Genomic DNA, 14598 nt, shown 5'->3' on the forward strand with positions numbered 1-14598 from the left:
ACATAGGGCTGTGTAAAGAATCCTGCCAGATACATCATTTAGTGCATAATCCATAAGCCCCACTTACAAGCACATAACATATTCCACATACCTTCATCAGGGCTGATCTGTTATCACTGTCAAGAAGATTTAGCTTACACTTGCTTTCTACCAAATATGTAACAACATCCACATGGCCATTCGCGCAGGCGAGATGCAGAGGTGTCCTAAAAATTAAATATATTAAATTAGCACAGGCAGACAACTAAAGAAATATTTCAGGCTGGGATAAATTGATATGACCACGAGTTTCACTTTGTAAAAAGTAAGCTTAAGAAAAGATTTTGTAACAGCAAAAGATTACAAGTAGCAGCAGCTGCACACCATATGCCTGAGGCTGGCTAGCAAAAACCTTCCAGAGAGTCCACTTTGTAAGGTGACATTTCCCTCACCGTAAAACTGACCCTGCACAAACAGATTCCTGGGCCCAGGCGTTGGTCACTGCATCCAGCAGGACAACACACAAGGCACAACAGAGACCAAAGCCTGAGCATCTGAGAGCTATGGCAAGTAAAACTCTTAAGTTCTTCCGTGATTATTCACATCCCGGAAGCGTATCAGAAATGTAGAAGGTGGGTTTTATAGCAAGAATATTAGTATTTCCCTGCGCTTTGAGAATTTATGCTGCTTTCTTTTTTTTTTTCCTAGCATGTTTACTACTGCACCAAACACAAGGATGCACATGCACCGAAGTGCCTCTGATAACATGTAGCAAAACAGAGAGGAAGACTCTGTAATCCTGACTACAGGAAAGTAATATTTGACCATCCCGACATGTTAAACTATCATAGTCATAAAAAGCCTACTACAGAGGAAGTCCTCTTTAAGGAAGGAATACTGTATTTCAACAGTACATGACCAGCATAAGAAAATGAAACTTTTTTCTTCAAGTTAAAGTCTTGTCAGAAAGAAAAGAGCTCCTTCAAGCCACAGAACATCTTAGGTCTGATGTCAATTAATCAGCCTAGTTGTACCCAAAGACACAATCACCCAGAAAGTCCTTGCATGTGTTTCCCTCTAAATCACAGGCAGAAAGCAGCACAAGCTTCACTCTGTGCAGAAGGTAAAGCTCCTGCTGCTCTGCAGGACACCTGTCCCAACGGAGAAGGAGACAATCCACAAAACACACAGGACCTTTCTCCCTTGAAGGAGATGCAATAACAATCCTGCAGTTCCTCTAAAACTGAGGGGGATGGCAGCACCAGTTTTGAACTGCAACACTGTGGGTAGGTCCTTGTCTGTATTTAGAAATGCTCAACTAACATTGCAATTGCTTTGGTACCTTGCTGAGAAGCAAGAGGACAGCAGCTCTCTCCCACTGGCTAGGTGGCAATGAAAAGGGAGAGGTAAACAAATGCAGTGGTATGTGATGCAGAAACACAGTAATTCGTAATGCAGATACTTCTCGTTACAGTGCAGCTGATGAGCCTCCTCCATGGCAACAAGGACGAGGACAAGAAAAACACGCAGAACACAGAACTTGCAATATCTTGCTACAGATGGGGAAGAGACAGAACCATCAATGGAGGAGTCCCTCAATGGTGACTACCACCACTTTTTGAGAAATTCCCATGTAAGTATACAGGATCCTCCATATCTGAAGAAATGACTGACTAAGATTATCTGGGAGCGCTGACCGTAACTGGCTATGAAGGATTCCACCATCACCTAAAAGCTTCTACTAGCAAGCACTATGAAACATGACAAACCTCAAGAAGTCACTATCAGCTCTGCAAACCGAAAAGCCTTCAGGAAACCTGCAACTGGTTGCTGCCCTCCTCAACCAAGCCTCTCAGCCTGCCAACAGGAAAGGAGATGGCTCTGCTTGCAGCAAGGCCTGCTGAGCTCCACAGAAGATCCACTTTAGGGAACAGGCTGGCAGGGAATATCACAGTTTCACGTACCTGCAAGAAACCTCCAGTAACATCAAAGCTGCTCTGCCACCCAGCCGTGGGGACCCTGCCCAGACTCTGCTTCTCCTGCTTCTGCAATCCTATGCTGATCAGCCATGGGGTAAAAGAGAACTGCTGATGCCTGAGCAGCTGCAAAACCGCCCCAATGGGATACAACAGGGAAACAGGCTGGCGTCATGCATTTCCAACAGCACTTGAGCCCATGACCCAGCAGCTACAAGCTAAGCAATGAAAAGCTCTAGAGTTCACTCTGACAGGCAGCTGACAAGGTAAATCTCTCTTAGCGATTAGCTTCGACCCAGGATTCATGGCTAGCTGGCATCATGCCTATAGTGCTTCCAACTCCCTGCTAAGTTTTGCCCATCTCGTTCAGTAAGGCTGAAGGCTTTGCTAGACCACCTCTGAAAAGCTGCCCGCTCCTAACTGATACTGTTCCAGGTGCAGTTTTTGGGAGGTCCTGTGGGCTACAGGACCTACCTACTTTATGCAAGGAGCCTATAGGTCTGATACTTGCCATGTCCCTGGTACAAGATTTTGGTTTTGGAAATCCTGAGGAGCAGAACAGAGATGCTCATATGAACAATGCACACCTTAGCCATTACTAGTCACGTTTCTTATTCTTTACATCTCTTTCCAACTATGTCAACTCTTCTAGTCCCTGGAGGACACAGTGAAGCTCTGAAACACAACTGCATGTGATGGTCACTCACAACACATATCACAGCCACAAGCACTTAAGAGGGCACAGCTGGTCCTGCAACCCTCATGGCTGGTATAGTGTACAGGGGTTGCAGCAACCAGGCAGACTGTCCACTGAATTCCTCTCAGGTGAGCTTTTCAGCACTGGGCACTGTCATGCCAAAATCATCACAGTGCTCTATGTACGTACACTACTTTCTCTTGTGGTTTTTTTTTTTGTTGGGTTTTTTTGTTTGTTTGGTTGGGTGTCTTTTATTTTTTAGAGTGTGTTACTTTATTTGCTCATGAAATAAACAACTTACGATTTTTCTATGTATAAAAAACGTTTAATCCAATTCCTTAATTGTATTCCTTAAACACATGTTCATTAGAGCATAAGCAAAACAGCGATGGGTGCGTGGGGGATTCGCTCCACCCAACATGCATACCTTTTAACAATAAGAAATGTGCTTAAATACAGTAAGGTATTACATATTCATAATAACCCCAGGAATGCCTATACATATTCATAACCTTTCCCCGCCTCTTCTAAAATCAGTCTCAGATAACCATTTCCATAGTCTCCTCCTTGACCCTCCCCTGTTGCACCTGTGCAGTGCCACTTGGTGATTTTGAGGAGGGGTCTTCAGCTCCTTCAGCTTTGTCACAGTGAAAATTTCAGCATTGGCTCATTATGATGAATTGGCTGGAACCCAAGCTGCCAAGTCGACCGAAATCAGACTGGCACTTCCTTTTTGCTGTAAATCTTGGCTATCTTGTCGCCTCAAGGTTACAGCTGGTGCTGTAAAACTTATCTTGGCATTCGATGAGGTTCTGTTTTTTTCTTAACACAACTGGCTACATACAGCTCTAAACTAGATATTCATTATGTGGCTTAAAGTGGTGGTTCGTTAATAGGCCCTTATTATGTGGTTGGTTAACCCTTAAAATGTTAGTTTCCTCTATCAATATAACTTCATAAACAAGTTTCATAACTTTTTACACAGACAACACATGCTGCTGCACAGGAGATGTTGTTTTCAAATTGAGGCAACGCTGCTGAGCTAATGGCACATTTCCTGCCAGAAGGGCCATCACAGCCAATGCCTTCTTGCAAACTCAATGCAGAAAGCATCCACTGAGGTATGACAGCAGTCAAGTGCAGACCTGCTTTCAAAAGTCACACAGAAATAGCTCGTTCCGTGTGGTTCCCTGATTTTTTTCTTTAAGAGCTCATTCTCATGCCTCTCATCAATCCAGCTTAGAGAGTACTAAGGAGACTCATGTAGTGTTCTGACTAACCCCTCACCTTTTACACTGATCTCGAGCATGCACGTTAGCTCCGTGCCCAAGGAGAAATTCTACTATCTCTTCCTGGTGTTCAGAGATAGCAAGAGCAAGTGGAGTAAATCCCTCCTGAAAGGACAGATAAATAAATAAAGTTCAAAATAAAAAAAAAAAACACACAACCTTGAAGAGAAATATTAATGCAATTTCTTGAAAGAATTTCCTTAACAAATACAAAAATTTACCTTATTCCGGGCCTCAATATTGGCATCATAATCAAGTAGCAGCTCTGCCACAGCTGTATTAGGAGAGATGACAGACAGATGCAGGGCAGTGTTGCCATCAGCATCTGGCAGGTTTGGTTCAGCACCATGTTCTAGTAGAATAGCCACACATTTTTCTTGCTGGCACTGTACTGCCTGGGAACAACACACAAAGGAAAAACTTCCAGCGTTTACATTTCACTCTGTTACCATTCCCCCAGCTTCCCAATGCTGGAAAATAAGAGCACCTTCTAAGATTAGCTCATGCACTCTATTCCCTAACAGTAACATATGCCTATTCCATGCCAATCCACCACAATATGCATGTTTCTACATAGGGCTGTGTAAAGAATCCTGCCAGATACATCATTTAGTGCATAATCCATAAGCCCCACTTACAAGCACATAACATATTCCACATACCTTCATCAGGGCTGATCTGTTATCACTGTCAAGAAGATTTAGCTTACACTTGCTTTCTACCAAATATGTAACAACATCCACATGGCCATTCGCGCAGGCGAGATGCAGAGGTGTCCTAAAAATTAAATATATTAAATTAGCACAGGCAGACAACTAAAGAAATATTTCAGGCTGGGATAAATTGATATGACCACAAGTTTCACTTTGTAAAAAGTAAGCTTAAGAAAAGATTTTGTAACAGCAAAAGATTACAAGTAGCAGCAGCTGCACACCATATGCCTGAGGCTGGCTAGCAAAAACCTTCCTCTGTAGTAGGCTTTTTATGACTATGATAGTTTAACATGTCGGGATGGTCAAATATTACTTTCCTGTAGTCAGGATTACAGAGTCTTTGGGAGGTCCTGTGTGCTACAGGACCTTCTTTATGCAAGGAGCCTATAGGTCTGATACTTGCCATGTCCCTGGTACAAGATTTTGGTTTTGGAAATCCTGAGGAGCAGAACAGAGATGCTCATATGAACAATGCACACCTTAGCCATTACTAGTCACGTTTCTTGTTCTTTACATCACTTTCCAACTATGTCAACTCTTCTAGTCCCTGGAGGACACAGTGAAGCTCTGAAACACAACTGCATGTGATGGTCACTCACAACACATATCACAGCCACAAGCACTTAAGAGGGCACAGCTGGGCCTGCAACCCTCATGGCTGGTATAGTGTACAGGGGTTGCAGCAACCAGGCAGACTGTCCACTGAATTCCTCTCAGGTGAGCTTTTCAGCACTGGGCACTGTCATGCCAAAATCATCACAGTGCTCTGTGTATGTACACTACTTTCTCTTGTGTTTGTTTGTTTGTTTGTTTTTATTTCTTTTTACATGTGTTACTTTATTTGCTCAGTTATAACACTGATAGTAGTATGACACACAGAAGGAAACCTTTCCAGAGGAAACAAAGCTTTCTAGACAAGATGAACTTAAAATCTAAAATCCAGCCAAACTTCCTACCAGGGTCTGCTAAGACCTGATGACTGACTGAATCAGCCACAGTCAAAGAGAAGGGGTAGTAAGAAAAAAAGAGAAACATTCAGCAGCTATTTCCACAAATGTCATTGGGCACCTTGACTCAGGAAGCTGGAGTGTGCACAACTTAAACTGCATCCCCCATCGCCAGCTGCATAAACAACTCCTAACTGGCAACACAAAGGCACACAACACACATTACTGAAGTGTATGCTTACCATGCTCTTTCTTGCTTCTCCTACAAATATAGCTGTATTTAATCACAGAATCACAGAATCGACTGGGTTGGAAAAGACCTCACAGATCATCAAGTCCAACCCTTGGTCCAACTTCAGTCCATTTACTAGATCATGGCACTAAGTGCCATGTCCAATCTCAGTTTAAAAACCTCCAGGGATGGTGAGTCCAGCACCTCCCTGGGCAGGCCATTCCAATGCCTGACCACTCTCTCCCTAAAGAATTTCTTTCTAATATCCAGCCTAAATTTCCCCTGGCAGAGTTTAAGCCCACGCCCCCTTGTCCTATTGCTAACTGCCTGGGAGAAGAGACCAATCCCCACCTGGCTATAACTTCCCTTCAGGTAGTTATAGAGAGTGATGAGGTCACCTCTAAGCCTCCTCTTCTCCAGACTAAACAACCCCAGATCCCTCAGCCTCTCCCCATAGGTCTTGTGTTCAAGTCCCTTCACCAGTCTTGTTGCTCTTCTCTGGAACCGCTCCAGCACTTCAATATCTTTCCTGAACTGAGGGGCCCAGAACTGAACACAATACGCCAGGTGTTGCCTCACCAATGCAGAGCAGAGGGGAAGGATCACTTCCCTTGTCCTGCTGACCACGCTATTTTTGATACAGGACAGGATACCACTGGCCTTCTTGGCCACCTGGGCACACTGTTGGCTCACGTTGAGCTTCCTGTCAATTAGTACCCCCAGGTCCCTTTCTGCCTGACTGCTCTCCAGCCACTCTGTGCCCAGCCTGTAGCAGGGCACAGGGGGTTGTTGTGGCCAAAGCACAGGACCTGGCACTTGACCTTGTTGAACTTCATCCCATTTAGGTGCTTTCAAGGCAGTATGCTAGCTGGCTGGCAAAAGTCCAGGCTTTGCAATAGATGCTGAGCTACTCTATTAAACCAGCATGTCTTCAAAATGTCATAAAGGTTTTGAATCCGAGACTTTTCAAAAAAAAAGCATTAGAGAATTGACACATACATGACACAAAAGTTCAGCTAAATCCCTTATGCTTATGATGGATCACTAAGAGCTATGCTGCAGCCCAGGGCTTCTCCTTAAAATATAATTGCAAGCACTTGCTATGCTTGACTCAAAAACCCACAGAGTAACACCTGCCAGAAAAAGTAGTTTCTCCTGCAAGTTGCTGCCCAGATCTTCCAAGCCAAGGCACCGATTAGCTGTGTGAAAGCCTCAGAACAAACAACTAAGTACCTGCCACCCAAAATCAGACTACTGCTTTGGCTGACACATCACAGTCATAAAAGACGTATCAGGCAACTGCGCATGGAGAACCAAGATAAAACACAGTCATTTTGCACTAGAACTCTTTCCTAACTGCAGTGCCTACCTCTCCACAAGTTACTCCCTGGTAAGAGAATGCAGCTTTTTTGGCTCAACTGCTAAACTTGCACGCCGAGCCCTTAGAGATACACGGAGATGCATGCCATTGCAGTTTGACTTTTGAGTGTGGCTGGAGAATGGCTGTGATGTCCCTTGTGCACCCCGTCTTTCTGCTGCCAGCTCCCCTCCACCCCTGCGCAGGGAAATACGACTCCAGGAAACGAGACCGGGACAAAAGGCGACAGTGGGATGCTAGGTCGAATAGAAGTGTTTCTGGCAGCACAAGGGCCGAGCTCGGTGACAGAACCAGCCCTCCCGCCCCTCGCAGCGACGCGGCCGTTTGTCCCCAGCGCCGCGTCGCTGCCGGGGGCTGCGGCTGCACCTCGAGGCTCCCGCCGCTGCCGCCCCCCGCCCTGCGGCGCTGCTCCCCCCTTACCTCGCCTCCTCGTCCCGCCCGTCGATGCTGAATTTCTTCAGCCGTCGCCGCACCTTGGCCAGGTCTCCGCTGGCGGCCGCGCGGTGCAGCTTGCTCAACTCCTTGTACTGGATGTCGTAGGCACCGGCGGGGCAGGGCAGGGAGGCGCCGCCGGACGGCGGCTGCCCCTTCTTCCTCCACACGAAGCCAAAGATCCTCTTCATCCCGCAGCGGGGGCGCGGGCACGGTCCCGCCTCAGGCGAGCAACGGCAGCAGGCAATCGGCCGGCAGAGTCGGGGACTGGGACGGGGAGAGTGGAGCTCCCGCAAGCGACTTCCGCCCACTACCACCGCTGCGCGGCGAACTGCGAGGGGCGGGTGCCCACGCAACAGCGTCTCGCTGCCCCGGTAACGGCAACAGCGCTAACGGCCACCGCCCCCCACGCGACGGCGCAGGCGCGGTTGGGCGGTGACGGGAGGAACGGCTGGCTCTGCCCGCCGCGCGGGCGGCTCCCCGCGTGCGCCGCCTCGAGAGCGTGGTGGCCGTTAGTGGCACCGTTAAGTAGGCAAGGGGCGGCCGCCATATTTGTGTGTGAGGCTGTTTATGGACAAAATCTCCAATGCAATTCATGTCCTGGTTTATTGATCAGTCCTACTTGTACGTATCACAGTAGAACCGCTCCTTGTTTTCTGGAGTTGGGACTTTGCCAGCATCTGATTGGTAATGGTGTCTTCAGCTGTGAAAATAGGGAAAAGCAGTTGACTTCTTCTACAGTAATACCTTCTACAAATGAAAGGAGCTCTGAAAAACAGCTGCTTTAGCAAGGAACCTGAGGAATGAGTGGAGAAGCAGGGATTAAGGGAGTGGAGCATCTCCCTTATGAGGAAAGGCTGAGGGAGCTGGGTCTCTTTAACTTGGAGGAGACTGAGGGGTGACCTCATTCATGTTTATAAATACGTAAAGGGTGAGTGTCACGAGGATGGAGCCAGGCTCTTCTCAGTGACAACCAATGATAAGACAAGGGGCAATAGATATAAACTGGAACACAGGAGGTTCCATTTAAATTTGAGAAGAAACTTCTTCACAGTGAGGGTGACAGAGCACTGGAACAGGCTGCCCAGGGAGATTGTGGAGTCTCCTTCTCTGGAGACATTCAAAACCTGTCTGGACGCCTTCCTGTGTAACCCTAACATCTAGGTGTTCCTGCTCCAGCAGGGGGATTGGACTAGATGATCTTTTGAGTCCCTTCCTATCCCTAACGTTCTGTGATTCTGTGAAAAGGTTACACACTATTGAACAGTCAAAGCAACCTCAAAAACACTTCTGGAAACTCTGCTTTTGAGTCAAGGTGACTAAGTAAAGATGGGCAGAGACAGCTACTGGTGGCAAATGTTACAGATTTTTTTTTTTTTTTCTGCATCACCTCTACCACATTGTGCCCTGCAAAGCAGGACACCATTCAGAAAAGCCAAAGCTGAACTGCCTCCTGCTCAATTCATGCCTAAGATGGGGATCAAGGGCTGATCTTGGGCAAAGCCAACTTCATACCGTTGTTCCGAGTTATGGCGGTGTTACTTCCCTCTCTTCCTGAGAAGGAATTCATCTGCCAGGCCTAGAAGAAGCTGGCGAGGCCTGAAGCGGCAGCCGGGCCTGTGCCAGCCTCACTGCTCTCAGCCCTGACCCTCACCCATGGACGTGACGTCTGGTTGAATTGTAGACGTGCCCGTCCCTATGGCCTGGCCTGGTGACCTGCGGTCATGGCTGCCCTGCTCACTGTCACCAGACCTGTTCTGCTTTTCTTGCTGAGGGCCTGTGATGCTGCTCCGTGGCCCCTATGAGATCAGATACCATGCCGTCTTGCAAATCCTGATTTTGTGCTCCCGGCTGCATGCATTTTTTAGATTCTACCTCCAACTGCTGGGAAAGTTCACCAACCTATAGACAGCAAAAAAGAAAAAACAAAGAAAAAAAGAAAAAAAAAGAACTCAGAGGGGTCTAAAATAAGTCCCTCACCTCCACCCCCTGTACAACTTCAGTGACTTCTTTTCTGAGCGCTTTCCCCTGTACAATGATAAAGCAGGACCTGTATGTCTGGCCATGACAACTCTAAGTGTCAATATTGAGTTCAAGGATGAACAGTAAGAACAAGGCCAGACAGTGATACCGCCCAGGAACTGCAAAACAGAAAGCCACCCTGGGCAAGCTTTGCATTCAGCGCCCTGCAGGCACGTTACTCACACGTGAAAGCACCATTGCCCAACCATATTTCCCGTCTTTGCTGAAGGGCAGTGGGAGAAGAAGTACAGCACTAACACACAGAATCAGGAACCAAAAATAACATACTACAAAATTATCACCACAAGAGAAGTATATAATTGAGACTACAGGCACACACAAGAAATTCACTTACCTGCAAAAATAGATTGACTTCTTGTAGTTTTTGTCTTATATCTTGTTCTGCTTGTTCTTCGACTTCTTTTTCATATTGTTCTATAAGGTTGCGATCCACCACGCTACTCTCCAAACGATGTTTCAGGTTAGCCACCTCTTCTATCAGCTGCCATTTGCTTTTCTCCAGTTTTTGGCGGTTCTCACGCATGGTGGACACCTCTTCTCGCAAATCTTTATTTTCAGCTTCCAGCTGCTTGCATTTTTCAGACTGTGCCTCCAACTGCTGGGAAAGCTCTGCAACCTGTAGACAGCAAAAAAGAAAGAAAAAAAAAAAAGGAAAAAACAACTCAGAGGGGTCTAAAAGAAGTCAGTTCTGTGAAAAATCAGTAAAGGGGTTGGCCATCAAGACTCTGTTTATCATCTGCTGATCCAGCACTATATCAAAGTGAAACCAGGCTCTTTTAAAACAAAAACAGCTTTCACATCATTTCTGATAGGATTCCTTCCAACAGAAACACAAAACCACTGCTAACTTTTGGATTAAAAATGAGCCACCGCAAAGGCGGTTCACTCATTCTGCAGCAATCGCTTCTAAAAATATATGCAGCTCTGAAACGTGGCTGCTTTAGCAAAAAATCTGAGTAATGAACAGAGAAGTAGATATAAGGTTACACGCTACTGCACAGCCCGAGTGACATCAAAAACACCTCTAGAAACTCTGCAGTTTTGTGTAACAGTAGAAGGAGCATCAAGAAGAGTCAATAAATTCCAGGATACAGCCAAGAAATAACAAAAGAAAACAAAAAAATCCAGAACATGAAAAGTAGTAGAGGGAAATAATAAAACAGGTTTCAAATTGAAAAACACCACCACCTAAAAACCCAACCAAACCAGGACTCACCTTTGCTCTTTATCTGCCAAATTCACTGGCCATTTCAGAACACCTGCTCTTCATTTCTTCCTGCACATTCAGCTGAGACTCTTTCTCTCTCCCTTCATACACCTTTAGTTTCTTCGTAGCTCAGCTCAGAAGTCTCTTCAGCCTGCAGAGCAAATTAGTCAAGAAAACAATGAAACCAGGAACAACCAGCCTTTTTCACATACTCTTCATGTAAACCGCACAGACACGTCTGTTGTAGTTAGCCCCAGGCCTCCCACCCCCCAGCTGGCAACTGCAGCCACATGCTACTCGCTCACCCCTCCTCTGCCCCAGTGGGATGGGGAGGAGAATTGGGACACAAAATGCAAAACTCATGTCTAATGGAACAGCAAGAAGAAAACACAAACAAACACACACCACTATAAAAAACACAAGAAACCCAAACAACAACAACAAAACCCCAATAACAATAATATTGAAAGAATATACAAAGCAAGGGACACACAGCACAAATCTCTCACCATGTGGTAATCCTGGAGTGCAGGTCTCTTAAGCAGCAATTGTGAACTCCCAACCACAGCCCGTGCCAAAACCTCCCCCCTTCCTGGGCAGCAGGTCGCACTTGAGACACAGTAGCACCAAACTGCGTGGTCCAGAGAGAACCGAGTGTCCCGGAGCACCTGCAGCCCCGCAACCAGCAGGAGAAATGCCACCACGCCCCAACAGCTCCCCTTACTGAGTGTAACCTCATACGGGATCAAATACCCCTTTGGCTAGTTTTGGGGTCAGCTGTCCTGGCTGTGTCATGCCCCCAGCTACCTGTGGAAATAATAGCCTTATCTTGGCCAACCCAGCACAATGGCCTTGCTTCATCTTTAATGTGCTTGACACACCAGGAATTAATGAGAAAAGCCAGCATTACTGAGCCAGAAATCACTTGGAGGGTCCCAATTTGACAAGACAAGAGGAATAAAGGACTTCCTTTCCCCCAGGAGAACACAGAGTGACCTGCATTTGCAGTTCTTTTGGCAGCTGTTGAAAACTATGGGCTCATGCACAGAAGCGCCTTGCAAGAACTAACATGAGGCCTGCATTATTTGCTCACAAAGAGTTATGTAAACCTATTTTTCCATTGGAGTTCAATAAAGCTTGACTTCTGCTCATGGATACCTCTTCAATATACTAGAAAGCCATACCTCTCACAGTCATTTTGCGGTTCAACGTTTCTTTTCATTTCGTGGTCTAAACGCTGGTAAACTGGGTGGTTCGACTCTACCAGCTTCTTCACTTTTTCACTCTCGCATTTTCGAAATAGAAAAGATACATGACACACAAAGATTAGGAACAGTTTCTGTATGCAGTATGTGCATCCAGCGTTCTCTGCAGAGAAGCTGCAGTACATCTCTACCCGTTAGCCAAGTTCCACAGAATAACACGGGACAGAATTCCTGAGAACATTTAATCACTTCAGGTTTCACATCAGACAAGTTAATACATAGCAACAGAAACAGATGCCCTCACCAAAGCAAAGGCCATTCTCTTCCAATGTTTCAAGAGAAAAAGGTAGAAAAGATGCTGGAGAGTGCTTTTGGCAGTTCCTCTGCTCACAGCAGGAATTACGTAGGAATCATGGGAGAACATAGGTCAATCTAAAGCTTTCACAGGATCTTCAAACAACCAGCATGCAAGGGCTTGCAGAGGTATTCGATCTTTTGGAATTCTACAATGTTTTATTCCCCTCTGCCATTACCTTCATATATTTTTGCAAGTATTTACTTATTCACATGTTGGTCCTCTTGGTGTTTTCACAGTTAAACCAGAGGAGAGCTGGCACCTGTTTTGACTTTGTGCTTCCATTTTTCCTCTACAGAAAAGGAGAAAAAGCAAAAGACTGCCCCTTGGAAACTGTCAGCCATTTCTTGTTTCCCAAGCACTAGTTCATTTGTTCATGTGCCTGAATCCCTTCAGTGCTTTTTTCTGCAAGGCTTACATGCTCTTGCTACTCTGAAAACATGCAGCAGCTCCTCCATACGTTGCACTGCAAACATGAAGCATTTTATCTCTGCCCAGGAATCAAGGGGTCAGAAGATGAGCAGAAGGTATCAAGAAGGAACTGGGGAACTGCAGCCTCGCTTGATGTGCTCAACTGGTAGCAAACCATGCTGGGAACTCTTCCAGCAGAACCAATCTAGAATTCACACAAGGATACCCAGCTAGCTTTTATTTGCTTCCTGGATGACAGCCAAATCACAACACTCTCAGAACCTGAACGGCAGGGATACCAGGAAAAAAGCCGAGTATGTAAGAACTCAACAAAAAGGTGAACACGGTTCTCCTGGGTGTTGGTTGGGTATCTGGAGAATTTTCTGGGCTCAGCTGTTCCAACAGCTCAGCCTTTTCCCTGCCAAGCTGAGCAACACGCTCCTCAAGGTGGGATCTTGTCTTCAATTGTTCTTCCCATGTGCTGTGTGAGTCCTTTGGTGTCCAAACCAGCTTTTGCATCTGTGAAAGCAACAGTGACAAAGGAAAAAGTCTAAGGTGGCTAGAAAGACAACACTGCAACAGAGAGCAGTAACTTATATGGAAAGAGGTCTAAGGTCTTCCTCTCCCCATCCAAGATCTATGGTTAAGGTAAATGCAGAGTGTGCAACACACCTCAGGTAACGTAACCAAGAACAGCAACTGCAGCTGGCGGAAGTGATAAGATGAGGTTGAAACTTTGAGGGATAAGACACACACACACACACACACACACACACACACACACACACACACACACACACACACACACACACACACACAAACACACACACACACAAACACACACACACACAAACACACACACACACAAACACACACACACACAAACACACACACACACAAACACACACACACACACAAACACACACACACACACAAACACACACACACACACAAACACACACACACACACAAACACACACACACACACAAACACACACACACACACAAACACACACACACACACAAACACACACACACACACAAACACACACACACACACAAACACACACACACACACAAACACACACACACACACAAACACACACAAAATGATCCTACAACTTTCTTCCAAAGGTCCTCCAGAGTTCATTACACATATTTTATATTATAATACCTCCCCTGGTGCCCACCACAAAAAAAAATCTTACCCTCACACCTTCTGTAACAGTTGTGCATCTCCTGCAAGAAAAAAAAAGTTTTCAAATCAACACTGCTATTTATGCTTCTACGCAAAGGGACAAAGATGTGCCTAACAGATCGATACATTTGAGGGGAATAGAAATTGCTGATTCAGTTCAAGTATAAAGAATGCAAGTTGACTAGAAGCTTTTAGTGGCATTCTGTAAGAAAAAGAAATGTCTATGGATACACAGAAGGTCATGAACACCTTAGCAAGAAGGCCATGTGTTTACAGAGCTTCTTCAGAAAGGCATGTCATGTGCCTAAGAACTCTGGACTACTCTCCTTTTCCCAAGGAAAGCTCAAACCTCAGACTTGGTGCTAAAATGGAAACCAGAAAAGATTTATTTTGCTTTTGCTTCACAGAATCAAATTCTGCTGCCTGAAGAGCCTGTCATTCAAGCATCAAGTTTATCTTTTCTGACACACACAGAATAAGAGGAGGAGATTATTAGAGATTAGCAAAAAGGCACAAACAACTTAAAAAATCCCCTA

The 14598-nt window shown here is 45.7% G+C and overlaps 2 protein-coding genes across 3 annotated transcripts in view; both read right to left on the reverse strand.

Moving 5' to 3' along the window:
* The window catches only part of LOC309452340 (uncharacterized protein), a gene marked incomplete at its 5' end in the record, with an annotated part of 75477 nt that extends 67643 nt beyond the window's left edge, over positions 1-7834 (reverse strand). The window contains 2 exons of the mRNA XM_082076980.1: positions 92-206; positions 7632-7834. Of these exons, the coding sequence (XP_081933106.1) occupies positions 92-206; positions 7632-7834 (318 nt within the window). The remainder of the gene's footprint in view (positions 1-91; positions 207-7631) is intronic.
* A 411-nt stretch (positions 7835-8245) lies between these two features.
* Positions 8246-12153, reverse strand: LOC309452337 (ankyrin repeat domain-containing protein 26-like). 2 transcript variants are annotated; one of them, XM_082076978.1, is made up of 5 exons: positions 12078-12153; positions 10903-11044; positions 10021-10302; positions 9459-9545; positions 8246-8346 (listed from the first exon to the last, which is right to left on the reverse strand). In XM_082076978.1, the coding sequence occupies exons 3-5, from the start codon at positions 10207-10209 to the stop codon at positions 8275-8277; spliced, it is 348 nt and encodes a 115-aa protein (XP_081933104.1). In that variant the 5' UTR covers positions 10210-10302; positions 10903-11044; positions 12078-12153; the 3' UTR covers positions 8246-8274. The 2 variants fall into 2 exon arrangements, 1 of the variants encoding a protein (XP_081933104.1); XR_014186530.1 differs by having other exon boundaries at positions 8272-8346; positions 9159-9545.
* Between the last annotated feature and the right edge of the window lie 2445 nt (positions 12154-14598).

This window comes from Streptopelia decaocto (assembly GCF_964273445.1).
Source record: "Streptopelia decaocto genome assembly, contig: HAP1_SCAFFOLD_217, whole genome shotgun sequence".
In the NCBI taxonomy this organism is placed as follows: domain Eukaryota; kingdom Metazoa; phylum Chordata; class Aves; order Columbiformes; family Columbidae; genus Streptopelia; species Streptopelia decaocto.